The following is a 27,986-nucleotide window of genomic DNA, read 5'->3' as shown; positions in this document are numbered from 1 at the left end:
TATTATAAATATTTAATATAAAGTTATATCATTTTATGTTGAAAAGGTATCCCATCATCTTCGTCGCTGATTTTTGAATGTAGTGAAAGTTAATAGTAAGTTATTGATTTAATTAATAAATTATTCACTATTTATGAGTAAAACTCATCCTACACAAATGTGTATATTATATTAGAGTGGGGCAGTGATCAGGGAGCAGGGAGACGCTCGTATTAAAGGTTCAGTGGCGAATTGAACATTTCCAACAGTCAGTGAAGGTGGCACCACCTCCTCCAGTCCTCAGCGCTCACTCAGCGTGCTCGCTCAGAGAAGCGGTGTGGCTGCAGAGAGACGCTCGTATGCTTCCCTCACAGGCACTTTAAACAGGATGTAGCGACCGAGCTAGACCACGGAAAGAAAAAAGCGAAAGAAAAAAAAAGAGCGGGTTAAGCACTGCGATGTGACACACGCCAGAGAAACAGCGATGACCGCCACGGCACAGGAGAAAAAGAGGACAGGAGTCCAGATGAGGCACCTCACCCCCGGCAGGTCTTGACGGCTGCTCCCGCTGACCGGAGACCCCCACCTCCACCGCCACGGCCGCAGCAGCAGTGCACGGTTTACGCACACTGGAAACACAACATTACCCGAAATATTTCACCCGTGAACCTTGAAAGCAGCAATGGGGAGCCAGGGAGACTGCTGTGTGAAGGTTGCGTTGAGGTAAGCCTCCGACGTCTGTCTGCTGGAAATCTGCAGACCTTAGCAGAGCACGCTTGTGTCTGTGCCTCCCGGCGATTAATGAAATGCATCATGCACACCTACAGTCTTCCACGCTCCCCGATGTCTCCGTCCATTTCGGGGATTCAGGAGATTACACAGCCACGGAGAATACCATTCCACCTTATTTTACTTGGGCGGCGCTCTGCACAGTATCGACAAGGCAAAAGCACGCGTTTGTTTCACGCTGTATCCGTATATAACTGTTCTCATGTGGTGGTGGTGTTGTGTGTATACGTTTTTTATGCACAAGTTCTGCACACAGCGTCTTACATTCATGATTTAACATTGGGTGAAGTGACAAGGACAGCTGCAGCCAGGTGCAGGGAGGAGAATGGGCGTTTCTCTCCTAACCAATTTTGCTGGGATTATTCTTACATGCACCTATCTGCATCTATAACCATGCCTAGTCAACAGCTTACATATGCATGACGGAGTTAGGTCAATAACTAGGTTAAAAAGCAGGAGCATTGTTGTGCTTAAGAACACAAAAAAGTGTCCTGCAGCAAATGAATCGAGCACAAAGAGAATCTCTCCTTCAGAGCTGTGACATTCACTGCCTTTGTTGGATTGGGGAGCACAGCAGCTCTTGAATTGGTGAGAGGAGACAGTTTTCTGCATGTGTGTGAGCAAAAAATCCCAAAATAAAATTTGATCATAAGAAGTGAGCATAAAAAGTGCTCTAAAACCTCATCTGTAATCATGCTCATTTTACAGTGTGCAAAGCTGTGGCGGTGGTCTGACAGACCCCACAGACCCCCAATTAACTCAGAGCCTCACAGACTGTCACATTAGCGAGCGACCGCCTTTTGGCAGTACTGCATAACCGGCTTTCAATCTACACATAACACAAACTACACAAACATAACTATGCTTCATGAAGCACCCATTTGAGGTCCTCACATCCCAATCCGGGCTCCAATAATTGATCTGAGTGGGGTGGGGGTTGAGAATGGGGGTGGGGAGTTGGTCCAGCAAAGCAGGCTTTTAAGATGAACTTTAAAAACACTGGCCCCATTTCCCCAGGGGAAGGCTTTATCAGCTGCCTCATTGTCAGCCACAGAGTGAATCTCCTTTGTGCTCATTCGCTGTGACAACTGTAACAGGAAGTGGAGTAGGTGGTGCTGACAGAAAAAGGTGAAAAGGGAAGCCGTATAGGCCGCTGGTGGCTGTCGCTGAACTGAATTTAGCGAAAGAGAGACCAGCCAAGAGGCCTGTTGATGTGTAAATGACTCAGTGACTAACACGTCTGCCTTTAGCTCCCTCTTGCTCCTTTTTTTAATTTACTTTTTTGACGTTATCATCAGTTTGTGAACAGGTTTTCATTTCTTTGTTCAGTAAGGAAGGTCAGATCAGCAGAGGAGCATTATCTTCGCGAGAGTACCTCGGAATTAGTTTTATTAGCGTGAAAGTCTTGCTGTAATTAAACAGGGGCTAAGTAGTAACATGTAATTACTCTGCTGGGTGAGCCGATGCTGCTCCTTTTCATCACATGTGATCTGTGTGTGTGTGTGTGTGTGTTTGACAGGAAATGGGAAGCTTGCAAATAAACACATGGAAAAAGATAACTTCCTGCTGAATAAGCAGTTACTTTTTCCCAATGACCTCCGAGCCTCTTTTATTCCCAGAGAAGAGGGCCTTTGATAAGAGGGGACGCCGTTTAATTGCTCCCATCATGCAATGCCCTTGGCTCAGAGCTTATGTCTGCATGTGCGAATGTGCATTACGAGGGCAACGGGGGTTGACGTGAAGGCCAACGAACGTATACTCAGTCTCGTGTTGCCAGCATCCAATTCCTGAACGACCTACAATCCTACAATCCTGGATCCGTACGCACGCTTGAGTCAGTGGATCTGCATTGCAGACATGATCAGATGCATCTACTGTAATTCCCTCCTAAACAGTTGTTGTTAAATTGCCCCCGGCCTGGCTTTTGCGTCTTTATCCAGATGCATCCATTTACAGTATCGGCTCAGTCGAGTGCAAGCAGGCTATAATCAGTAGATAAGTAGACACACTCACCATCACCTTCACACACACGCACGTGCACTTACGTTCAGGCTCCCACTCTCGCTGGTTTTATGTTGAGTGTTGCATTTTGCACCCCCGATTGAAAGCTTTATGTCAGGACAGACTCTGAGTGAGAGTGGCCCGCCAATAGTTCAGCTTTTGCACCCTTGCATGTGTGTTTGGCGAGCGGTGTGTAAATTTCCATTTGCATATCGATCTCTGTCCCCCGCCCTCTGTGCGGCTCCCTGCCATTTACTCATTTCAGAAATCAAGTGACTCGCCCGCTGCTGAAGTGCTAAGTCAGCCCCCAGCAGCTGGGTAGAAATAGACTCAAAGACAAATCTGTTTAATGCTGTTGTGCCTCCTGATCTTTTGATTGTTACTCCATGTTCTCAGCTTAAGGCTGTCCTTTCTGTCTAATTTGAACTCGACTGCCCCCCTCCCCCTCATGGTTTTGTGGTTCTGGGGTGATGACAGTAATGAGGCTGAATAGGGGAAAAAAGCATAAAATATTCAGTGTTCCTTCAAACCCTACAGGTGGATGACTGGGTTGTTGCGGACAGTTGTGACGCAGACCGTTTTGGCTAGAAGGCGATGAGAGTTCAGCTGAGGGGAAAGAAAAAGATGAGCTTTTATCTCTTGAACTCTTATGATGTGCTGATCAGCCAGTGTAAAAGACGTCTCTACAGAAGTTCTTCATAAATCCATTAATGTGCTCCACTGGCTTTGAAACAAAACAAGAGCAGCGGGGATATGAGTGAGGGAAGTGGCCCCTCACAGCTGACACACAAAGGATTTAGATGGGAGTTTAAAAAAAATGGTGGTGTTTTGTTGTTGGACGCTTGTCCTGTGTCGGCTACCAGTCTCGCCTGTTTCCTGTGTGTGTTAATAGTTTGCCACACGGGCTGTGTCTGGGTTACAACCTCCCAAGGGGGTTGTTGCTAAAACAGCTGGGTTTGGTGGGAAAGTGTGTGTGCATGTGTGTGTGTGTGTTACAAGCCTACAGTACTGTATTTGCTGGTCACAGGGTAGTGCTGCAATGTAATCTCCTCATGGCAGGAGTCTTACACTTGGTCGCGACATTCATCTCCCACTCCCACACACAGTTACACACACACACACACACACACACACACACCGATCACTGCAATGGGAAACTTATAAACGGTGTTGTTGTGTTGATGAGCCTGTAAAGTCGCTCGTAGTCAGCATGTTTGGATTCGAGGGAGGTGAGAGGAGCAGGAAACATGACAGAGCACACGCCCAAGTTGGCCGTCCGCAGCTGTGCATCACTTCCTCCTCATGCTTGTCTGGTTGTGGGCACGTGATTTTATGTTCTTTGTTGTTGTTGTTTTTTTAAAGTTGTTGTTACCCTTCAAGCTAACCTAATGGCACTGTGAGTGCTTTTTTTGGCAAGTGTACTGAAGAAGCTGTCTGCTGTCTGAACTGAACATGAGCTGAGACCCGGACATGGCGATGTGCAGAAATCAGTCGTGCTGGGTGTTCCGTCCGTCACCCCGTTTATCACAGAAAAACCTGTTGAATAATCCGCCTCTGCGGATTCAGGGGCTTTACAAACAGATTGCGGCTCGCTGAGGTCAAAAAAGAACAAAGAAGTTAGTGAGGTTGCCAAGCTGCACTTCTTAATCCTGGTTGGACAAACAGTCACACAACTACACGTCTGCTATCAGGTGTATAATAGACTCATATGATATTGTTTGCAAATGATCAGAGGCGTGAAGGAATTTGTTACATGTGTAGCTTATGTATTTAATAGATCAACAATATTTAGGTCATACATGTGCCAGTGATCTGGAAATGAGTTGTGCAAGCTGTCTATTTATGAATTTGCTCTGTTTAAGTATATCTGTACTCCCTAATGGTGCGCTGCTGTTGCAGAATGACTTCCTGTAAGGTTGCTTCTGGACCATCCACACTTCCTGTTCACTTCCTGCTTTGTGTGCTGGTGTGTTTTCAGTGAGGACTGAATGCTAAAAGGAGTGAGTCTGCGACTCTGTTGCGCGCTCCTGAGTTAAAATAAAAAACACACACTGTGAGTGTACACATTTACGCCATTTTAAACTTCCCTCTCTTGCTCAAGCTCGTCTGCACTGTGTGCAAAATAAAGTGTGACCAAAATGCTGGAATGTGACCAGCTTTCTCTCTTCCCCTGGCTCCTTCTACCTCCTATTCGCCCACTCTTGCGCAGACATTCAAAGGCACACACACACACACACACACACACACACATACACACACACACACACACACACAGATCTGTATTTGAATTTATCCATTTGAATTCATTAAGCAATGAAAGGCGCTTCAGTCCAGTCCAGCATTTGCATGTATCTCTTATCACGGTGTCATCATATGTCAGCTGGACCGCTAAATAATAACTCGTTCTGCTTGAACCACAAGGGCAGTCTTTTCACAGCGTGTGTGGTCAGTCTAGAAAATAATTATGTTTATAGACGCTTTGTGGTCCGCGCATTTCGATAAACTATAAAACCAGTTTGGCCAGCTTATGTGTGTCGACATTGTTGTGGTCACTCAGAGATCACTGGGACTGAGTGTGCCTTTGGAGGGGGGGGGGGGGGGTGAATGGCTTTTTAAACAGACCACCTCTTGGGTGAGCGTAGACAGAGGACACTGTGTGAATGAGTCTGATGTCAGTGCAGGTCTTTGTGTGCTCTGCTGAGCTTGCACGCACACAGACACACACATATAAAGATGCACATGCACAAAAACACGCAAAAAAGCCATAGAATTGGAGGGTAGACGTGGATGAAGTCCAGACTGTATTTTTAGAGAGGAAGGGGATAAAAAAGAGAGCGAGAGGCTTGTGGAGTCAGTTTCTGATGTCCTCTTTGTTTTATAAACTGCTCTCCGTCTGCTGAAAAGAGCAATGCTTCCTGCAATTCACTGTAATAAATACAAAGAAAAATCAAAGAGGGAAAAAAGAGGGGGGGGGGGGGGGGGACAAAGCAGGGTGGAGTATGAAAAGGAGCAAGTGTCTTGTCTGCTGTCAAAAGGGCTACTGTAGCATGCAAATATGAGATGCTACATAAGTGTGCAGACAGTGTGTGTGTGTGTATGTTTGGGCATCGTGTGTATGAATAATTTGGGCGCAGCTGCACGTGTTTGCTATGTTCCCGTGGCGAGAGGAAGAAGCACAGAGATGGAGAGCCATAGATGTCCTGTCTAGACTGAAATGAAAACCTTACTGACTTCTCTATTTGAATGTCAGATGTTCTGCATAAACAATCTGAAATTATATTGTCTTCTGCTTTTGTAATCTGTAAACTGGCAGTGATAGGAGTGTGAAATTCAAGAGTTTTTACTCCTTCACACTCAGATGTTTTCTTTAGCCTTTAAGACAGTTTAATAAGCAGTTCTCTGCTTCTCCCTCTCCCCTCCCATTTACTTGGGAAAACGTGTAGCTATTAAAAACCTGTCCATCCCTACATTTATAGTTTGTGAATGTGTCAGTAGAGCTGCCTACTGTGCCAGTATAAAGGGACGTGATGTGTGTGTTTGTGACCAGCTGGCCCATAATCACCTTCATGGCGTTAAGTAGCTTAATCACTGCTGGCGTTTGTGTCTCTGGGTTTGTTTTGGGTTATTGTGTGTGAATGGAGGGAGGTGTCAGCAGGGCAGGGCTTTAAAAAGGCTGGAATGAGTAACCGATTAAATGTGGTTATAATTTACATTTCAGTTGCAGCATTGTGCAGTTTTATCACCTCATATTTAGAAACAGCTTTGCGGTGTCGGCTGTACTTTGTTGTTACTGCTAATTGGCGAATGTTAGCTTGCTAACACAGCAGGGTTAGCATCATGTCTGCTGATGTTCAGGTTGAATCAGCAAAACTTTATTTAAAATAGAAGCACCGAGAGGAAGAGGTGCCTAGAAACACTGAAAGGCCTCGCACAATAAAAGCTGGTGATATTATTCAGCGCAGCCAGGAGAGTGCTGTCGTGTAGAAAGATAGAACATGACTCCATCCTCGAATAAATCATTTTAATTTAAAGGATCTGAGCCCTCTAGTATTGTGACAAACTAGCACTTGTTATGATATATAATATTTATGTTGATGTGTTAGCAATAGTTTATTTTACAGAGGAGTAATATTAGGATTTATATGTGGGGGTGGGACAGCTGGGGCCCTCCACAACAGTCCCAGTTTTTCATTGGCCTCTTGGGAAATTCAGTTGCCCATTATTGTATTAGACAAAAAAAATGTCACTTTAGCTGTCAAATGCTGCATTTATCAGCTTCCTGGCTTACTGGGTAAGCAGTGTACTGTTTGTTAGTACTTGTTTGTTGAAAACAGCTGGATGGCTACTGAAAATTTTGCTTTATTAATAAAGTATTGCTTAAGACAACTTAAAAACTAACTGTGCCACCACGACAGTTCCTACTGCAGTCCTACTGCCGTCTTTGTTTTCCTTTTAAAGTGAAAATCCACTTACATTTCATTTTGGGAACACTGTTATGTTATTATCATTTTCCAGTAAAATATAGAATTGTATTCAAAGTATTTCTAATTAAAAAACAAACATTAAATGAGTTCTAAATATACTATCTAAGATGTTTAATGAATACAAACCTGGTAGGTCTCTAAGATCCGATCACCTAGCGGTGCACATATCTGAATCTAAACAGGGTGATTAGACATTTAGCTGTTATACTGCCTACCCTCTGAGGTTAGCTATTCTCCAACCTTTGCTAGTTTTAAAAAGAAGATAAAAAATAGTGTTCATATTGCCAGGCTTGTGGCATGTTTTTAAATTATTCCATATTTAGCGGTGAGTTGAACAAAATTCCATCACGTATACGTGAGATGTTAGACAAACACAAACAGAGGAGGTAACGTAATTGCAGGGGAATGATGAAATAAATGTTAAATGTAGGGGAAAAAAAGTGTTTTTTAAAAACATATAGATGTTAATAATCGCTGTTCAGATTGGTCTACTGGCTAAAGCACATACAGATGTATACATATATACGCTATGCTAGTTAAACTAATATTCTTCTTCTTCTTTTTCTTCTTATCATTATTATTATTTTTTCTCTTTTTTTCCCTCTTTCATTTCAGTTTTTTATATCTCGTGACGCACCTTGAATTAATGTAGTGTTTGGAAGGTGCTCTATAAATAAACTTGCCTTGTCTTTTTTTTAACACCTTAGGAGAATTAGCTTGGGAGAATCACTTTGTTGCTGCATCATATCAAACTAATAATCTTCATTCTAAGGTGAAACTGTTTTATTTTTAATAACCTGATACACATTTGTGTCTATATGGAATACTACAAAGGAATGAACGAAGACTTCAGCCATTGGCTAAGTTCACATGCCTACAGACAGACAGCCATGGTGACGGTGGCTGCGTTAGCACTCATGCTAAATGCTGTCTGACAGAGAAGGAGTCTGGCCTGGTGGTAATGCTAACCTGCCCTCCAGGGAGGCAGACAGACAAGCAGAGTCATGGCAGCAGTCTGCAGCTTGGCAGCGTATGTTGTGGGCTCTGTATTAGAGAAAAACATTCAACAAATGGATCTTTGTGTGTGTGTTTTCCTGGTGACCTTTATTGAAATAATTCCACCTCTGCATTTCATTCTTAGTATTTTGCATGTGTGTTTGTGTACTTACATCCGTCTCGTATTTTGAGAAATTGTCACACATTCGCTTCATAGCTGACATATGAACTGTAAAACATTTCAACAAAAATATTTCACATACAGTGTCACACTTAAGCACATAGATGAAAATTTCATATGTATTCATCTAAAAAATGATGTCGACCCTGGATATGTAAGAGAAAGATATAAATAAGCAAACTTTTGGGTTTTTTTCCTTTTTGTTGCTGCTTTGCTTTTAATTTTCGATCCTCTTGTCAACTCACTGCTTCCTCTGTCAGTCCCACTGGCACAGTGAACCGGATAGCGTGTGATCTGTCGTTTGAAAATTTCCAAAAACATTATAGGTTTCCCCATGGCACACCGTAGGGATGGCATGGTGCTTTACAGCATCCATTAAAAAGCATCCACTCTTATTCTCTGTTTCAGATGTTGAAATGAAATAGACTCGGGGAGCATGGCACCTCTCTGACCTTGACAAGACTGTCTGTCATGAAAATGTATGAAAGGAAGCTAATTTGATTCTTTCTCGTGCCTCCACCCCCCCATGAAGCGGCAGACAGAACAAATGAGAGGGGGTAGGAAGGGGAAATGAGGAGGGGGGTGAGGAAGTGGGGTGGGGATTGACCCAGAATTAGCTCAGATGATGCGTACTGATGTGCCCCTGTAACAATGAGATGCTCATCTGAAACTGAATGACAAATGCTTGTCTTTGACAGCAGTGGTGGTGGGGGGTTATGCCTCTGGCACAGTGATGGTCAATACCAGGCCAATAAATAACATTTGCACCGGTTTTACTAAAAGTAATCTATTGTTATGCTGTCAGTAGTAGTATTATATACTCTTCATATACTCTTGGGCAGGTATGCTCTGATGGCAAAAAATGCAGCCTGTGATAGCTTAGTTTTTAAAGCCTAGGCCAAAGTCTTTCACAGCCAATGCTTCACGCGTGCTCTGCCCTACTTTACCTGATAATATCAGCTCTAAGAATGGGATATTTGAGCCTCCTAAGTGTCTCAAATATCTTACTGTGAATTTCTGGTTCCAGCTCTAATTTTGTCTTTGATATCTTGGCTCTGTTATTGCGGGGCGTGAATATTTATTCATTCATTCAGCTTCAAGGACAACTTCCGATGACAGTCTGTGTCTCTGGAAAATAAATTCCTGATGGAGATGGGGAAAGATAACAGAGTTGACAGAGTATTTCCTCAAGAGTCAACCCAGCTCTTTCCAGACAATGTAGGACAAGCCCGTCCTTGAAGTCTGGCTTGGTTAAGGAAACGCTCGTGCTAACATGGATGAGCCAGTGCACTCATTCCTGCTGTAGCATGCGACCCTGCATGCTAAGGCACCCAGTCAAACCAATGTGCACAGAGTACGTGAATTCTCCTCTGTCTTATCGCCCGTTACCAATTGGCAGCGGCGCCTCGGGCTACAGGGTCGCCAGTCTGTGAGGTTAGTTTGATAGATAAGGTTAACCCGAACGAGGCTGTGAGCTGTGGTATTTTGTGTCTGGGTGTAACTAAACTGCTCGTGCAATAAAAGATGAACGTTTAAATGGCCAAGTATCATCGATCGATTAGGTGGTTTATTTAGTGTGGTTACTGCTCTCTGTGGCTACAATCTTTGCATTTGTGTTTCCATAGTGACGCTGTTTCACCACTTTGTGAGTTCACATAGTTGATTGAATTGTTATGAACGTAACTGTAAATGCTTGTTTCACTATGAGTAAATCTATAAAATACAGCTGACACACATGTATATGCCAATATAAACACTTATTGTTTTGGGTAAATCACATAGTAGAACTGCTTTGACTCTCAGCCTCTCAGAAGACAGTGATCTAGAGTCAGCACTGATATGAATCTTAAGGTATCTGCTGATCCTCAGAGTATTAATCAAGTTACTGCGGTGGTCTGTGAAATCTGAATCCTTTCTAGAATTTATTGGGAGGCTTTTTGTGGAATGTCTTAATGAAATTGAAGAAGAAATATTTTGTTTTTGCAGTCATTACTCTGGGCTTGTGAGGACATAGTCGTTTGTATCCACCAGTATGGCAGGACAGATGCCTATATCTTCCAGTCTGCATTGTACCACCTGGGCAAGCCAGCTGTCCACGCACAGCACCAGTCTCTTGTGACCACTGGCCCGTTTCCCCTGCTTGTGCTTGTTCACATACAGTGTGCATTCTCCTCTGTGCTTTCCCATCCGTTCAGTCTGCTTTCCTTTATATTTACTTTGTGTCTCCCTCTGCCAGTTTGTCCAACTGGTCCTTATTAGTGCTTTCTCCTCTGGTGCTCCCACCTGAGCCAGCTACTTATATTCATAACCCTGCTGTGTTTGCCTTCCTTCGTTATTTTTTTCCCCCCTCTCGTTGCCATAAATCAGAGATCAGGGTCAAGTCTGGAAAAATGCAATTTCTCGCCCCTCATTTGCTTTTGTTTGGTGCCAGCTTAATTCATTCATAACTCGTATAAACATATGTTGCCAGGGACAGTGCACAGTCAGGTGTCCATTGCTTATTTTCTGCCATTCCCTCAGAGAGTGTTGGACCTGCATATGAAATGTGTGTCTGTGTGTGTGTTTGGATAGCGGCTTGTTAGCCTGCTGTGATGTTGGGCTCATGTGGAGGATCGGAGACCGAAGTGAGAGACAGATTTTGCAGGAAATGGCCTGCTTCCATATCCTGTCATAGCAGTGGGTGTGTTGTTATTACTCTCGTCCACAGACACTCAACTGATTAGTCAAAGAGAGCAAAGCACAGGCATTATGGGAAGGGTGTCTTGAATAGACTGTGAGGGATTGAGCAGCAGACAGATGCAGGGAGAGAGACAGTTGACGGTTTTATGCGAGGAATCACTGCAAACAGCTGATCCAAAAAAATCGATGGGAGCACTGATTAAATGGGCAACAGGATAGAAATGCTTACTGTAGCTCAATAATGTTTAAGCAAGCCTCTGCTTGCTTGTGTCTTTTCTCTAAGACAAGAGGTCGGCATTCGGACTTTTTGACTGAAGAGACGTTGTAATTAAAGCTTTAATATCCCAGAAGCTGTTCATTACTGTTCGCAATCAATTCACATTAAGTAGCATCAAGTAGAAAGTGGAAATCCTGATCTTGACAGCGATCCATTCTATGTACTCATGTTACTGGTGATGACATTCATTTGGTCGTAGGGCTGGGCCATATCATACCGTTCACGGTAATACCGGTATAATGTTGGTCAATGATAAGAAATTGAAATATCGCGATAGAAATATGGGTAAAACGCACATGCGCAGTGCCTTTGTTTGGCGGAAAAATGAGAAGGGAGAAAGCGGATCGTTGAATGAAACAGATGAACCAGAGTTGGTTTGTAAAAATGCAACTTCAGTGGTGTGGCACTAGTTTAGCTTTCGTTTGTCAGATACACAACAAAGCACTATTTTTGGTAGCGCATGCTAGCGAGCCGTCGTTATTACCGTGTTTTTTGAAAAATACGGCACACTTAAAATCAATCCTTTGGTTTTTCTGAAAATAGACAGTGCCCCTTGCTGAGGATATGTTTGCCAATTTCCACTGGAAATGCCTTTTGGTTAAACTGTCGGCAAGGAATTTGCATTTGCACTGTTAAATTTTTATATAACTTTAATGCACTTTAAAAAGCTGCTTGTTTAAGTGAAAATACATTGATGTTTTTTTTTGCACGAATAAAGTTGAGGAGTTGTAAAGTATTTTCTCTAGTGTCAATTATATCGTCAGTTATATAGTTATCGCAAATTTTCAAATGTATATCGTGATAAATATTTTTGGTCGTATTTTAAACTTTTGGAATGTGTATACCAGAATAATAATACTATATCTATTGGTTTCTCCACCAAACACTAAGTCATGTTTTCTTACGTCACACATTGACATGCAAATTAATTTATAACTTTAAAATGAGCTTTTTCTGGATTTTTGGTTGATTTTCTGTCTTAAACAACTGAAAATCGGACACTGCTCATTTCTTTGTAAGTAAACAAATGTACAGATTGAGCAGGATCAAATAATTATTTCCCCGCACTGTAAACGATGGATGTAACCACCACGGTTGTTGATGTCCTGTTTTCACAAATTGTTTCTGAAGCCTCAACTTTTTAGCAGTGGATCCTGTTGTGGATCTATCTAACTGACAGATTGAGGACATGGCAAACTCAGATTGTAGCAACTTGTCAATCCCAAGACAGACCCCCCCTAAATCATACAAGGCTTTATAATTTCTATTCTACCTGAAGTAGGAACCTAATTTTTTTTTAAAAAAACAACAACATGTTGTAACAGGTAAGACTTAAAATTAGAGATTGACACAGGGTCATTTTGTCATAGCGGTGACATCGTTTTACAACCAAAGGACTCCCTTTCTGTTGGCCATTAGAAGTGTCTTGCAATAGGACACTGAATTTAGTCATGAATACATGTGACATATTTTTAAATGTAGTAATAAACTGTCTAAAAACCAGCCTTATGTGACTGCTACTGGATCTCTGAGACCCCCATCGATCAACTGATGTGGAAACAAATGGCCTTCCATTGTCATCCTTTCTGTTTTGTTACATTTGTTTTTTCATTTTGACCTTAGCAGCCAGTGGTCTGCTTCCACTCCATCCATTACTGCACCTCTGGGCCTCTCTCGTTTCATCCCACAGTCACTGATATGCCCAGAGCTCCTTAACCCAAAATAGGCCAAAGCAATTTCCTGAGTTCTCAGGGCTTTTCATGTCAAACATGCGACAGTCTTCATGAATCGCCACTTTATCCTCCCTCTCTTGTTCCTCTCTATTTTCCCTCTCCCATTCTTCCCTTTTTCCTTTCTGTTTGTTTGAGTCTTAGAAAATAAAAGAGGTTGAGAGGGCGGGGCGAGATAAATAGTTCAAAGGCTGTGAGACGGCTCCACATCAACAGCTTTTCAGTCGTCAGGTGAACAGCCCGACAAAGGCTCCCGTCACATATTGCCGGGACGCCTTCAGCTTGCAGTGACATGCACGCGCCTTTTCATTACAGAACAAAAACAGGAGGAAACGTCATCGCTGTTCACCTACCTGTCAAAAACCCACACCACACACACCAGACACTTAATCCAGAAGGATGCGTTAACACTTTTATGCATTGGGGATTACACGGTTAAAATATTTAGGACACTTGTTCTTTATATGCACTTTTTATGGCTATTACTTTACTCATACCTGAAAACACTGATATGTCCGTTTCTGCAGTGTGGCTACACACTCTAACACATAGCTGTGTCAGCTGGGTTAATCCTAATCTGAACTCTGACAATGACGAAGCTCTAATCGGAGTTACGCTACGAGCAAACAGAGCAGAACCAGATGGAGACACAGCGCTCCTTATGTAATCTCTGTAGGGCTGGATAATCTCTTTCAGGAAGGTTAGGACTGTTCTGCTCTGTAAATAATGTTACCAAAACGGCTTTTTCAGGATTGATGTCTTTTAAAAACTTTACCAGGTTGGGAACTCAACCCCCACATACTCTGTATGATTAGGTTAAACAGAAGTTAAGTAAGAGGAACTTTGAGGATTCATCATCAGTAAAATATGACAATACCTGTTGATTCTTTGGTATTTCATGTGATGTCATCATCTCCCGCATGTGAAAATAGGAAGTGTACGGTGCTTTGTTTCATCACTGTAGCTTGTCAGTAGCACCTGAGTGACTGGAAAAGCATGCAATATTCATTATCATTACGCAACACGGGGTCGAATAATGAAATGGCAGGTGTCGTCGCTTTATGCTACTCACTAAAAGGCAAAAATAGAAATGAATGAATAAGTAATGAAGTCACAATAAACAAATAAATAACAGGCTGTGCTGGGCATTAGCTTCTGTTTTCCCGGTTCACCTCACCGATGTCACAGAATCTCTGCTGATGGGTGTGCTCGCATTTATATAGCTTTTTTTTAGACTGCAAGTCACATTTTGAGGATACATTTGTACAGTGCTTTATCTACCTCATGTCCAATTTAAAAGTCACCAATTAACCTACCATGTGGGTCCTTGTGTGGAAGCCAGAGTGCTCTCTAGAAGAAGCACACGGGCGCAGGAAGAACATGCAAACTCCTCACAGAAAAGGCCCAGCCAGGATATCCCCTATCACAGCGGTCCCCAACCCCCGGGCCTCGGACCGGTACCGGTCCGTGAGTCGTTTGGTACTGGGCCGCGAGAGTTGAGGCTCAGGTGTGAAATGTATAGTTTTCAGGGTTTTTAGCGGTTTTCAGCGTTATTTTGTTATCATCTTTATCGTTTACTCGGTTTTCCTGGGTCTTTTCATGTGTGTTATGAATAAATTTTCTTTTTTTTCGGTACCGGTACTAGTTTTATTTTGTTGTATTTATCCGCGACACCTTAAAGGCCGGTCCATGAAAATATTGTCGGTCCGTGGCGCAAAAAAGGTTGGGGACCGCTGCCCTATCAGTTGCACATCCCATGTCCCTATCTGTGGCTCTTCTTAACAAGAGCCTGACACAGGGATTCGGCCTCCTCTGGTTTCCATAAGAAGTATAGTCATTTCTTTGTTTTGTTGAGCTAACTAAGCTAATCAAGTTTCTTTGCATGCCCAGCTGGGCACACGGTGCATTATGCTAATCCATGTGGAGGGCTTGGAGAGTTTGGCAGCAGCTGAAGAAACAGTTTCATGTTCGTTTCAAAATCAATTTGATGGACCTCTTTACAAATGGGTGTGCTCGCGTATTATTTTATGGCAAAGTGCTCTTAGGGTTTACGAGAAATCCAGGCTGCGGTGTGTTGTGCACGTGCGTTTGTGTGGAGACAACACCCAGCTCGCTGACAGCGTGGTGGGGCTGCGGTGCAGTGAAACCAGCAGGGATGCATCCTGAAGCTGCTGCCTACCACCAACAGGCACAGACAGGCTTGGAATTAAATGGAAACACTTCTGAGCACATTCAGTGTTATTTAGGAAAATAATTGAGGATAGCTTTGATGTCATTGTGGAATTGAATGAAAAAATGAGCTGCAACACATCTTCTTTAAGGTTTTAGTGGATATTTTCTCAAATAACTGTCCCAGACTCTCAAAATTCATTGCAGAAACATAGCACGCTGTTGAACCTTTACTTAAAGAACTATAGAAATACTACTGAAAAGCATGACCCAGATTGTAAACGAGTCGATTTGCAACAAATCCTGCACACAACTACTTCGTAGTCTCAAACTCAGGTCATGCACAGTGAAGGAGAAACAGATGGAGAAACTTTATTGACCAAATGCAGGTTAGCATTCAGAGAGAACACCATATTTTTTCAGCAATCAACCTGCCTGCCTCATATTCTTTACACCAATAACTCATTGCTAGACAACATTATAAACAGACAGGCTCACTGTTCAGGTGGCTGTAGCCATCATTCATTCAAATGAAATGAGTTGTGTGAAAGAAACAGGGTAGGAGAGTAAAAATGATGACAGGCTTTACATTTGTCTGTCTGCTGACTGGTTATTAATGAGGGAAATGACAACGGAGGGATATTAAGCTGCTTCATCTCCCACTCTTTCAGCCACTGTGGGTGGAGAAAAGAGCAGGGAGCATGGCCTCAGTGTGAGGCTAGATTTGGTTTTTAAGTTACAGCTATGAATTTATTCCATTTTCTGCTGCTTATCTGGGTCGGGAGGCAGCTGTCTAAGCCGGTATGCCAAGACTTTCCTCTCCTCAGCCACTTCCTCCAGCTCTGGGAAGACACAGAGGCAGCTGAGAGATGTAACCTCTCCAGTGTGTCCTAAGTTTGTCTCGGGTCCTTCTCTAAGTTGGGCATGCTCGAAACACCTAGTAGGCATCCTGCCCAAACCACCACTCTTTTTGGAGTAAGCTCATTTCCTCCACTTGTATCTGCAATCTCTGTCTTTCCATCTCTTTTGTTCGCTTATTTATTTCAGATACTTATTTGTTTTGTCTTTATGGAGACATGTTTGACATTTTAATGTCCTTCTCATTGTTTTTCTTTTTAAATAACATCATCTGTAGTTCACAGTGTACATTACTCCAACTTACTGCTAGCCTTTTTCTCAGTTGCCCTGCAGGCCCGAGCTGTGTGTGAGAAACCAGCTGTCTTAATCGATCAGATTATTTAAATTGCCAGCTTGATTGACTTCATCTGATATAATAATAGCGAAGTTAATTGTCCGGAGAGTTCACAGCAATCACACGGGTGTTTTGTCTTCATGCCTCCTTGATGTGGTTTCCATACAGGCATAGAGATGCATAATCCTTTCAAGCTGTTGTTGCCAGTTTACCATCCTTTTTTTAGTCCTGCTTTGGACTCCTCAAACATTCGAGGGAACCGTTTGTCGTTTTAACTGGTAATACTCCTCTTTGTTGTGCAGGTAGAGCATATATCTGAACCTTTTCACTCAGTGGTAGTGCAGTGGTTTGCATTGTCGCTTTGAATCTGCTTGGCTTTCTGTATCTTCTCCCTGTGCCTGTGTGAGCTCTCTGGGGGTATTTCACTTACTCCCACAGTCCAAAGACATGCTTGTTAGGTTAATTAGTGAATCTTAATGGGTTTTAAGTGTCTATAATTGCCTGTCTCTGTGTGTAGGCTCTGTGATGTACTCTGTACTGTTCCTCTTGGGTTAGGCTCCGACCCCCTTGTGACTCTGAAGTGGATGTGCAGTTAAGTGGATGTGTTGTGTGACTGGAAACTCTGCTGTGTAAAATGACTAAACTGCAAACGTAAAAGTGTGAGGCGTGACCGATCATTCTGCTGACCTGTGGAAAATACAGAGTTGCTTATCTGTGGGTGTTACATATAGGTGCAGATGTGCAGCATGAATGCATTTGGCTTTGCTAAATCTGACACACACACAATACGATGACTTTACAACATGTTTTCAGTGCATATGTGCGATCATTAGTGTCCGTCATGTAAGGGAGGAAAGTTAAAAAAATAAATAAAGTTGCCATCCTCATCAGTCATCAGACTTAATGAGCTGTTCACAGGTCAGTTTGGTCCTTCTCATCTATGTGAGCAACATGATTTTGCAGGGCTCTTCAAATACCACTCTCACTTTGTTTAACCTGTTTCTAAAAAAACACTAACCCCTGTACATCAGGGCCCACCTCACCTGTTGTTCTCTACTTGTTGACACAACCTTTCTTGGACGGCAAAATGACCTTTGAGCCATCTGTCAACACCTAGTGAATGTACTGCGGGTGGGAGGAGGGGGTGTCTTGTGTGTTTGCATTTCAAACATTTGTTACCGCCACACAGGAGAGGGGCATGATTGGTAGAAAGAAAGAAAGCCAGAGGAAGAGGAAGCGAGCGAGTTAGTACAAGTCCACACGGGTGATTAATCTCCCCGGCTATCAGGAGAAAAAAGGAAATGGAAAAAGGCCTTTTTCACTGCTTCTGCCATTCAGTGATTAGTCCAGTTAGTCTGCTGCTTTCTTTGGCAGTGAACTCAGGGAGGGCTCGAAACAGGCCGAGATGCGAGGATGGGCAAGAGCACAGAAACAACACCGCTGTTCATTTGCCGATCAGGAAGTTTAATCTGTCGTATAACAGATGGGGCGATGATGGAGAGGAGCTCTTGGTTATGTAGTTTTTGATAAGAGCATGTTCTCTGGAAAAATGGACAGTTTTCATGAAGAGCAGCTTTCCCGATTGGCTCTGTGCCGAAAACAAGAGACAACGGCGCTCTGAAACACTCGAGTGAATGCGATTAACTCTGCCTCTTTATGTGTGTGCGGTGCCTTTGCTGGAGTGTTTACATTAGGGAAATGAGCCCTTTGGCTATCACATCACCAGCTTGTTCTTGAAGGTTGACTGAACCCACACACACACACACATACACACATACACACAGACACAGACAGACACACACAGACACACACAGACAGACAATACCGCACACAAAAAGCTGCTACTGGTGTGCTGATCTTACTGGTCCTTCCTCCTTGTTGGCAGCAGACTTGGCACTCGCTCCGGGCATTTTCCTACAATTGGGGAGCAGGTTAACAGTCGACTTTGAGGTGACGATTACTGGACGATTGGTCACGATGTGGTATTAGCCTTTGCCATTTGCGATTAACTAGATTGCCATCCCGTTTTGAAGTGGGCACACAAACATATGCTCACACATGCAGACGTAGCACATTAGGAGTCTGGCAGTTTGTGCAGTTCCCAAGGAAACTGTGCCCTCCTAAACTGTGCCAGCTGAGCGAGAGGAAGAAAAAAACAAAGTCACGCTACGACTTGTGTGTCTGTGTGTGCGAGTGCGTGCGTACATATTGAGAGCCTAATAAAAAACTTTCTTAAAATTGCCAAGAGATTCAGCATAATAAAGATTTTCCAGGTTTTCTTTAGAAATTACAACGTTATTGAAACATTGTGTAGTACAACTACATTTGCAATCCAACAGGGGCTGATGTGCTCTATCGCTACATTATCTACATTTAAGTACATTTATCACAGTGCACTTCTGTAACAGGAAATGTGAATATAATTAAACAAAGACAGCTGGTGTTTGCAGCATATTAAATCTTCATTTATAGTGCAACAATAACATCACACTCAAAGCCTCTTAATCATTTCATTTCAAAAATGCTGTATCAACTTGTGATCTAAGCCTAACAACTAGTTTGAACTAATACTAAAAAGTGTCGCTTGGAAAGAAAAGTGTCTGGACGATGACCTGGATGACTGAGAACCTTCACAGACACTAAAAAGTGTCACAACTTGAGCGATGCATGCGGCAGTTCTCACTGTGATTTAATGTCTCACTTTTGATAGAATAGGACGCTTCACATTCAGCTGTTGCAGAGTGTAGCTGCTGCTGCTGACAGACACGTAGCTGACGGAGTTGTCACTGTGTGCTGTTTTAAAAGCATTTTAAGACATGATAGCAAAAGTAATGAAATGCTGTGCTGTGCAAAAGTCTCGAGCAACTCCCGATTTCTCTATACCTTGTCAGAAATATGGGAAATGGTTGTAGCAATTTATTTAAACATGTGCAAACATATATGGGAAGTACATATGAGGCAAATTGTGTTGCACAGTTCTGCATGGAGGATCAAAATCTGATGGTACTTTACTGGTAAATGGCCTGTATTTGTATAGCTTTACACATCCAGTCATCCACACACTGGTGATGGTAAGCTACATTGTAGCCACAGCCACCCTGGGGCGCACTGACAGAGGCAAGGCTGCCGGACACTGGCGCCACCGGGCCCTCTGACCACCACCAGTAGGCAACGGGTGAAGTGTCTTGCCCAAGGACACAACGACCGAGACTGTCCAAGCCGGGGCTTGAACCGGCAACCTTCCGATTACAAGACGAACTGCCAACTCTTGAGCCACGATCACCCCTACTTCTAATTTCATCAATTTTGACAAGATTTCCAACACCACTGGCTGAAATGCAACCCAGCCCATGACAGCGCCTCCACCGTGTTTACAATGATAATGATTTGAACCCAAAGTTTTATTAAATTTGAAGACCCGTTGCCACTGATTTTCAGTGCGGGTCTTGTGTGATTTGGTGCCAGATACTTCTTTTGAGTCCTGTTCTAGGTCTTTGCTGGATTTTTCCCTGTTTCTTAATAATGTTAATGCGCTGTAAATAGTCTTTTTTAGGTCTTGCCCAATTTCCTCAAATGTTTTAAGGAAACACTCCACACCATGCAGTGATAGGCCAAGTTCATATCTGTCAAACTGTGGCATTTTGTTTATAAATTCAACTAAAGAAAAAAGAAAGAAGTAATTTTAAAAAAAGAAAAAGAACATACAAATCAGAGTGAACACAGCTGGGGGAAACAAGGCACAGGTGAACCGAATCTAAATAAACAGACAAGGAGGAAGTAAAATAAAACAGGAAGCAACTAAAGAGAGAAACAACCAACACAGTGTTAGGTGTTTTTAGGCATCACAGGTTGTTAAGACAGGGCCTTGACAACAAAACACAGAGGAGGCTCAACTAATAACAGAGGAAGTGAACTGAAAAGACAAGAGCAAATCTAAAATAAGTCAGAACTGCAAGAATAAAGCAGGTGTTTTGCAGCATTGCAGGATTTTATTTGATTTTTTTAGTCAGTTTATCCTACTGCCAAAAACAAACTTCTGGAAAGCTATGAATGTAGTGCTTTTCTCCTTGAAAGTAACAAAAGTTATCTGCCCAGTGAGAATTTGGTCATATTTGAGACCACAGCGTTTGATGCCGTAAAATGTTCCTACTCTGTGCAGCAGACCCATTTCAGTTTTGAAACCTACACACAAACACACAAATTGCAGTTTTCAGACCATCTATGTTCTTTTATGCTCTTACATAAGCCAGCATTATGTGCACAAAAGAAACCATCTCGAGCTGCATCAGCGTGCGTTTTCTCAGTGTAGCACCGATACATCACCGAGGCAGAAGCATCCCCACGGAGTCTGCCGTACCAATGACGTGCCAACATTTTTTATTTTTGTTTCGCCTGTAAAACTGAATTATGAGAGATGAACGTGTCGTGCTGTCGTTTTGCGGGACTAAATGCATTTTTGAATTTTTAAATCCCACAAATGAAATCTGTGATTCGCTCCTACTGCCACATTTGGGAGGCACTGCTTTTTGATGCGCTCCTTCGTAACTTCAAGTGAACCTAAGAAACGTAAATCACGTCGGTTTTCGAAGGCTTTAATTGTCAGACGTCTGTAGGAGTGCGATCAGTATTCCAACAGGTCTGCTGCCTCCTTCATGTTGCTCTCAGCTTCTTTCTCCAGTCACGCGTCAGTGGAGTTTGCTGTTATCAGCGTTAGATATGGCAGCAGCTTTGACGTTTGCGCGTGCCTCTGTGCATCCTTGTTGCACGTCCTAATTAGCACTATGGGGTACAATAATTATTGTAATAATAACCGAATTCCCTCAGAGCTTGGGGATAATGAGTTTCTAACTTTGTGTGTCTGCTTGTTTTTGTGTTTGACAGAACTGGGTTTGGTGTTTATGCCATAAAAACACACACAAAAAAACTGGGGGAGGGTAAGTAATGAAAGCATGATGCTGCATTCAAATTCACCTTTAAATTCATCTGTGTGTGAGGATGCATACGTGAAAGGCAGGTGGGGTGTGTTCTTTCAGGGACTTTATTTACTCCCTGGGGTATCTGACTCATTTTCCTATTAGTGTGCAAAGATGATAAGTGATAAACGCCTCAATTTGCCGCATCAGGAATCCACAATCTGCTCCTCTGTGTTTTTCCTTACGCCTCAGTCTGATTCAGACGTTTAACCAGCACATTGGATGCTAGTTTTAGCCGCTAAATTTCCTTAAATGAGTGTATATCTGAGTCTGGATGTGTGTGTGTGTGTGTTTGGGTGTTTTCCGGTATGGATCCCTTCTTTTGTTGGCACAGCTGGCTTAAATGCTCATCCAGCTGAGCCTTTAGCTTGTTACGCTGAATGTGTCTGTGTGGACTGTTGTTGTTATTTTTCTTTGTGCGCATGGATGTTGTAGTTTTGCGTGCCGGGTGTGTGGAATTGTTCTCATTTGCGCCTCACAGTGACAACTTTAGGCGTCCACTTTAAAAAAAACATATGCCTTAAATGATTAAAAGCTAATGAGAATTGTGATAATTCTTTCGTTCTTGGGTTGGGTCTGTCGAATATGTTCACACATGCTCCACGAGACAAAGTCCTGCCAAAGGCATCGAGCGCAAAATGATTATTGAGATCTGACAGCAGGGACAAATCCCGACACGCTCTGCAGAGACGCTCCTACACAGTCGCTTTTACACAGTTGCTCGGTGAAAGGTAGAAGTAGAAACTTAGTTATGAGTATGTGCTGTAACGATGGTGGGGTTAATTAACTTAAATTTCCTTCTTTCTTTTCACTTCTAATATTAAGGCAGTGCACACAGACTGGATGAAATGAATGTAAAGAAGCAAAAATAAAGCTTTTCTTCTCTTTTCATGACACAGCTGCAGCTCACACGCGCGTCGTGTTGTCGTGAAATCCATCGTGGGGACCAAGTGCGCTCCTCTTCCGCTGCATCCACTTCATGTTAATAATTGCTTTAAGCAGCGTTCATTGCGAGATCTGCGGTTTTAGATACATTAACCTCCAGGTCAAGGTCACATCCAGTCATAAAAGGAGCTCGCCTGTCTGCAAGCTGCTTTCAGAGTCGCTCTCTTTGTCATAAGGTTATCTAGGCTAACGTGTGCTGCTGTGGACTTCTTCTAATAGCCTTCATTTCTCCCTGGAAGTCTCTCTGCGGGGCCTCGAGGCCTGAAAGATGGCCAGAAAGCTGCCCCTGTGTGGCAGAAGTGTAACTCTGTGTGTTAGCGGTGGGTGGGGTGCTCGCTTGAGAGCAATGTGTGAAATGAAGATAGTACAGTGGGGTTGTTTTTGAACTGCATGTGTACAACGCTTGTTTCCAGAGTCTTAGTGTGTGTGTATGTGTGTGTGTGTGTGGTTTGCGGAGCATCCCGCTGCAGCTGGATGTGGTTGGGGACTTCTCTCGCTTTATACATTATGTGTGTGTCTTTGTTGCCGCATCCCATAGGGAGTCTCTTGTGCAGTCTTGGTGTGTGGGGGAGTTGATTTGCATCCCCTAAAGACTGAGTCGGGTGGGGGGACTTAGCATGTGAAGAGGTGGACCTACTGCTCTGACACTGCTGCCTCATGGCTTTTTCCGCAGCTTAAAGTGATTACCTCCCAACTGTGTCCATATTGTACCTCTGAAAGCACAAGATTAACAGGGCGCCTGGAAAATCATCTGTTTTATGTACTTGCATTATGCAAGAGCAACATTTCTGTGTGGTGTTTTCTCACGATTAATCAGCACTGCAGCACTGTCACGTCCTTAAAGGCTCCATCTTCATTAAACAGCGATCTCGCTTGTCTGGGTTTCTGCTCTTCTGCCGGCAAGGAAGTGAAAATGTTCCTAAACTTAAATACTCGGCCTTCGAGCTGTCAGCGAGTTTGTAAGACGTTCTGGAGCTGCGGCTGCGGCCTTTCAGGCTCATCTAATCATGGATTATTTTGAAGCTGGGATCTCAGGTAAAAGCAATTAACTGCAGTGAACTACCTGTCAGGAAGGAAAACCCAGCAGAGTCTTTAGATGAAGGATTAACAGCCACTGTGTTGATGGCTTTAAGAGCTTGTATGATGTGCCAACATCAGTGGTCCTGCTCTTAGAACGGTTCACTTTATGCCCACTTTGTGCGCTCTCATATTCTCACTGTTCTTTGTTTCCAGTCCACCGTGTGGGATCAGAATCTCATGCTTTATCTGCACGATGCATTAAAGCATTAAAATCATTCAGGCTCTGCAACAATCAGCGGCCTGTCTTGCTGAGTTGCCTGACAGCCGTTTGTGCAGTCGCCAGGTCATTTTCCTTTTTTAAATCGATGTAACAGTTTCATAAATGTACTAACGATTTCTCTCTTTGCCTTTCTGTTGTCGTCTCTCAGGATTCGCCCTCAGATGGCCAAAGAGAAGATAGAAGGCTGCCACGTGTGCACGCTGGTCACACCCGGAGAGCCTCAAGTCCTCCTGGGAAAGGACAAGGCCTTCACCTATGACTTTGTGTTCGACATTGACTCAGAGCAGCCCCACATCTACCAGAACTGCGTGTACAAGCTCATCGAGGGCTGCTTCGAGGGCTACAATGCCACCGTGTTCGCTTACGGTCAGGTATGACACAGGTGCTTGGATTCCGTTAAGGAAATCTGAAATAAACTGAGGTGGACACAGCCAGGTTGTCTTTATGAGCTTTATTTTCCTTCACAAAGGGGTCAAACAGCAGTGCAGGCAGCATGACAGCAGTCTGCATGCTGTCTGACAAAGAGGGAGACTAGAATATTTATAGAGATGAGTTATCTCTCTGCCACGGCCACAGAATGCCGTTAGAAGACTGTAATAAAAGATAACTCGTACAGCAAGATGTTGTGATGCTTCTGAAATATTACACTGAGACTGAATAAGACTATCGAGTCTTCCATTCAGTAAGGCCCGAAGCAGGAGAAGCTCAGAAATGTACAATTACATTAGAGGTGTTTTTTAAATGAATAATTCACAGAGAGTTTGAAGGTCTTTCTTATTTACCTCTTATTTTGTAATTTAGTCACTATTTTATTTAAATATGAAAAAGTAAAATCAAGCAAACTATTAGTTTTCCCATTAAGGATTTTATTCAGACATTGGGCATTTTTAGGGAAACATCGGTGAACTGCAAAGTAAATGTAGCAGGCAAAATGTGTAAGTAATGAGCGGTAGGTTTAAAAGTCAGACACAATGGTAGTCGCCGATTTTCTCTGCATCCCCCTCTACCTTGACGTAGCGCCACCTTGCCGAGTTTTCCATCCCTGCTCCAGGTTGTGCTCAGAGTAGTTCTTTGGTTTGCATAACCAAAGATGTTCGTCCGACCTCAGGGCGAGATCCTCTTCTGAGAAGCAGCTGAACGATACTGAGGACTGCTCCCCCAGCCGGCAACCTGGCCTCATGTCACTCAGGGAAAACCTGAGGGAAGGGCCAGGGTAGTGTCGGAGCTTTCAAAATAAGAGCGAGGCATCTGAATCCTAGTGAACTGATCACGGATGCACAAAAAAATAAATAAATCATCAAGTGCCTTACCCATTTCACTTCATGGCTTTTACAGTGGGGCAAAAAAGTATTTAGTCAGCCACCGATTGTGCAAGTTCCCCCACTTAAAATGATGACAGAGGTCAGTAATTTGCACCAGAGGTACACTTCAACTGTGAGAGACAGAATGTGAAAAAAAATCCATGAATTCACATGGTAGGATTTGTAAAGAATTTATTCGTAAATCAGGGTGGAAAATAAGTATTTGGTCACCTCAAACAAGGAAAATCCCTGGCTCTCACAGACCTGTAACGTCTTCTGTAAGAAGCTTTTCTGTCCCCCACTCGTTACCTGTATGAATGGCACCTGTTTGACCTCATCATCTGTATAAAAGACACCTGTCCACAGCCTCAACCAGTCAGACTCCAAACTCCGCCATGGCCAAGACCAAAGAGCTTTCGAAGGACACCAGGAAAAGAATTGTAGACCTGCACCAGACTGGGAAGAGTGAATCTACAATAGGCAAGCAGCTTGGTGTGAAAAAAATCAACTGTGGGAGCAATCATCAGAAAATGGAAGACATACAAGACCACTGATAATCTCCCTCGATCTGGGGCTCCACGCAAGATCTCATCCCGTGGGGTCAAAATGATCATGAGAACGGTGAGCAAAGATCCCAGAACCACACGGGGGGACCTGGTGAATGACCTGCAGAGAGCTGGGACCAAAGTAACGAAGGTCACCATCAGTAACACACTACAACGGCAGGGAATCAAATCCCGCAGTGCCAGACGTGTTCCGCTGCTGAAGCCAGTGCATGTCCAGGCCCGTCTGAAGTTTTGCCAGAGAGCACATGGATGATACAGCAGAGGATTGGGAGAATGTCATGTGGTCAGATGAAACCAAAGTAGAACTTTTTGGTATAAACTCAACTCGTCGTGTTTGGAGGAAGAAGAATACTGAGTTGCATCCCAAGAACACCATACCTACTGTGAAGCATGGGGGGTGGAAACATCATGCTATGGGGCTGTTTTTCTGCCAAGGAGACAGGACGACTGATCCGTGTTAAGGACAGAATGAATGGGGCCAAGTATCGTGAGATTTTGAGCCAAAACCTCCTTCCATCAATGAGAACTTTGAAGATGAAATGAGGCTGGGTCTTCCAACATGACAATGATCCAAAACACACCGCCCGGGCAACAAAGGAGTGGCTCCGTAAGAAGCATTTGAAAGTCCTGGAGTGGCCTAGCCAGTCTCCAGACCTCAACCCCATAGAAAATCTGTGGCGGGAGTTGAAAGTCCGTGTTGCTCGGCGACAGCCCCAAAACATCACTGCTCTTGAGAAGATCTGCATGGAGGAATGGGCCAAAATACCAGCTACTGTGTGTGCAAACCTGGTAAAGACCTATAGTAAACGTTTGACCTCTGTTATTGCCAACAAAGGTTATGTTACAAAGTATTGAGTTGTATTTTTGTTATTGACCAAATACTTATTTTCCACCCTGATTTACGAATAAATTCTTTACAAATCCTACCATGTGAATTCATGGATTTTTTTTTTTCACATTCTGTCTCTCACAGTTGAAGTGTACCTCTGGTGCAAATTACTGACCTCTGTCATCATTTTAAGTGGGGGAACTTGCACAATCGGTGGCTGACTAAATACTTTTTTGCCCCACTGTATATACCTGACCAACCTGTAAAATAAAGTGTACATGTGGACAAGACAGACATAATCTTTACATTTGTCCTTTTTTTGAGGTGTTACATAAAATATTGTTTTGTTTTGTGAGTTTCCAAACTAAGGATGAGGCTGGCCACCTTTATGTGTCTGTGCGTCTTGTACTAACAAAAAGACAGAGAAGGCCATGTTGTAGTTCATGCGTGGGCTCTGTTACCCTTCACATATAATTAAAGTCCTGGACAGACATGACTTGCATGAATTAAAGGGACTTTCAAGTCATTCAGCGTTACATATGTTTCATATCAAATATAAGTGAGCGAGAGCAGCAACGCTTGGTGAATTGTTGTAGCTGACATAATAGATAAAAGAACAACAAAGCAGAAACTTGCACATGTCTGTACACACACCTGTGCAGCGAGCATAGCCATGCACATTGACTCACGGTTTACTGATTTTAATTAACTATAGTGAATGTGTGTGAAACCTTGTTACTGTAGATAAATAAGGAATGTGATGAATCACTGGTGAATCATTTTACAGACGGGCTCAGGGAAGACGTACACCATGGGGACGGGTTTCGATGTAAGCCTGAGCCCACAGGAGCAGGGCATAATCCCGCGGGCTGTTCATCAGCTGTTTGAGGGAATCCAGGCCAGGAGGATGCGCGCCCAGGAGGCCGGCACCCAGCCACCGGACTTTAAAGTCAGCGCCCAGTTCCTGGAGGTAGGCAGCGCTCACATTGTTACTCTATTTGACACTCATACAATGCTGTATTGATATTCCTGCTGCCGTTATGTGAGTGCGCGTGTGCGTTTTTGTGTATGCTGGTCCATATTAACTCCAACCAGATGGGACAAAATGGGGGAGATGACAAGATCAGACCCGCTTCTGTAAACAGGAAGTGACAACCTGAAGACAGATGAGCGTGAATGTCTGCTCGTGCATTGTTGGTCCTGATTAATGCTGTCCATTACCTCTGACATTATTCCTCATCACTGTGCGGGAGAAGATGCATAAGTGCAAGGAATGGGAGGGAAGGAGGACGCTTGCGTAGGAGAAATTAGATAATATACGAGTAATTATTTCCTCTGGGGGCTTCTGGCAGGCAAATGTTTGGGTTTTATTTAGGGGACGTTACTACTGCATGTGTGTGTGTGTGTGTATGTGCGGGGAAGAGAGAGAACTGAACAGCGTAATAATAAATTACAATATAATAGAAATTCAAATTTCAAAATAAAATCGTTTTCTGTCCATTTTTCTTTTCCTTCTTTTGTCTGCGTTCCTGCTTCTCGCTATTAGTGTCTTTTCTGTGGGCTTTCAGGTCAAAAGGTTATCTTCGTTGATGGTT

At 43.3% G+C, this 27,986-nt stretch overlaps 1 protein-coding gene across 7 annotated transcripts in view; it reads left to right on the top strand.

The window, feature by feature from the left end:
- Window positions 1–275: 275 nt before the first annotated feature.
- Window positions 276–27,986, top strand: part of kif21b (kinesin family member 21B) — a 66,075-nt gene continuing 38,364 nt past the window's right edge. For 4 of the 7 annotated variants that reach the window (XM_085159666.1, XM_085159667.1, XM_085159662.1 and 1 more), the window contains exons 1-3: window positions 277–702; window positions 23,844–24,066; window positions 27,179–27,361. In XM_085159666.1, the coding sequence (XP_085015792.1) occupies window positions 662–702; window positions 23,844–24,066; window positions 27,179–27,361 (447 nt within the window). In that variant the 5' untranslated portion in view covers window positions 277–661. Of the gene's footprint in view, window positions 703–23,843; window positions 24,067–27,178; window positions 27,362–27,986 lie in introns of all 7 variants that reach the window. The other 3 variants (XM_085159665.1, XM_085159664.1, XM_085159668.1) reach the window with 1 other exon arrangement.

Source organism: Neolamprologus multifasciatus, chromosome 5 (assembly GCF_963576455.1).
Source record: "Neolamprologus multifasciatus chromosome 5, fNeoMul1.2, whole genome shotgun sequence".
In the NCBI taxonomy this organism is placed as follows: Eukaryota; Metazoa; Chordata; class Actinopteri; order Cichliformes; family Cichlidae; genus Neolamprologus; species Neolamprologus multifasciatus.
The sequence above is the reverse complement of the archived record's forward strand: the minus strand, read 5'-3'. Positions and strand labels throughout refer to the sequence as shown.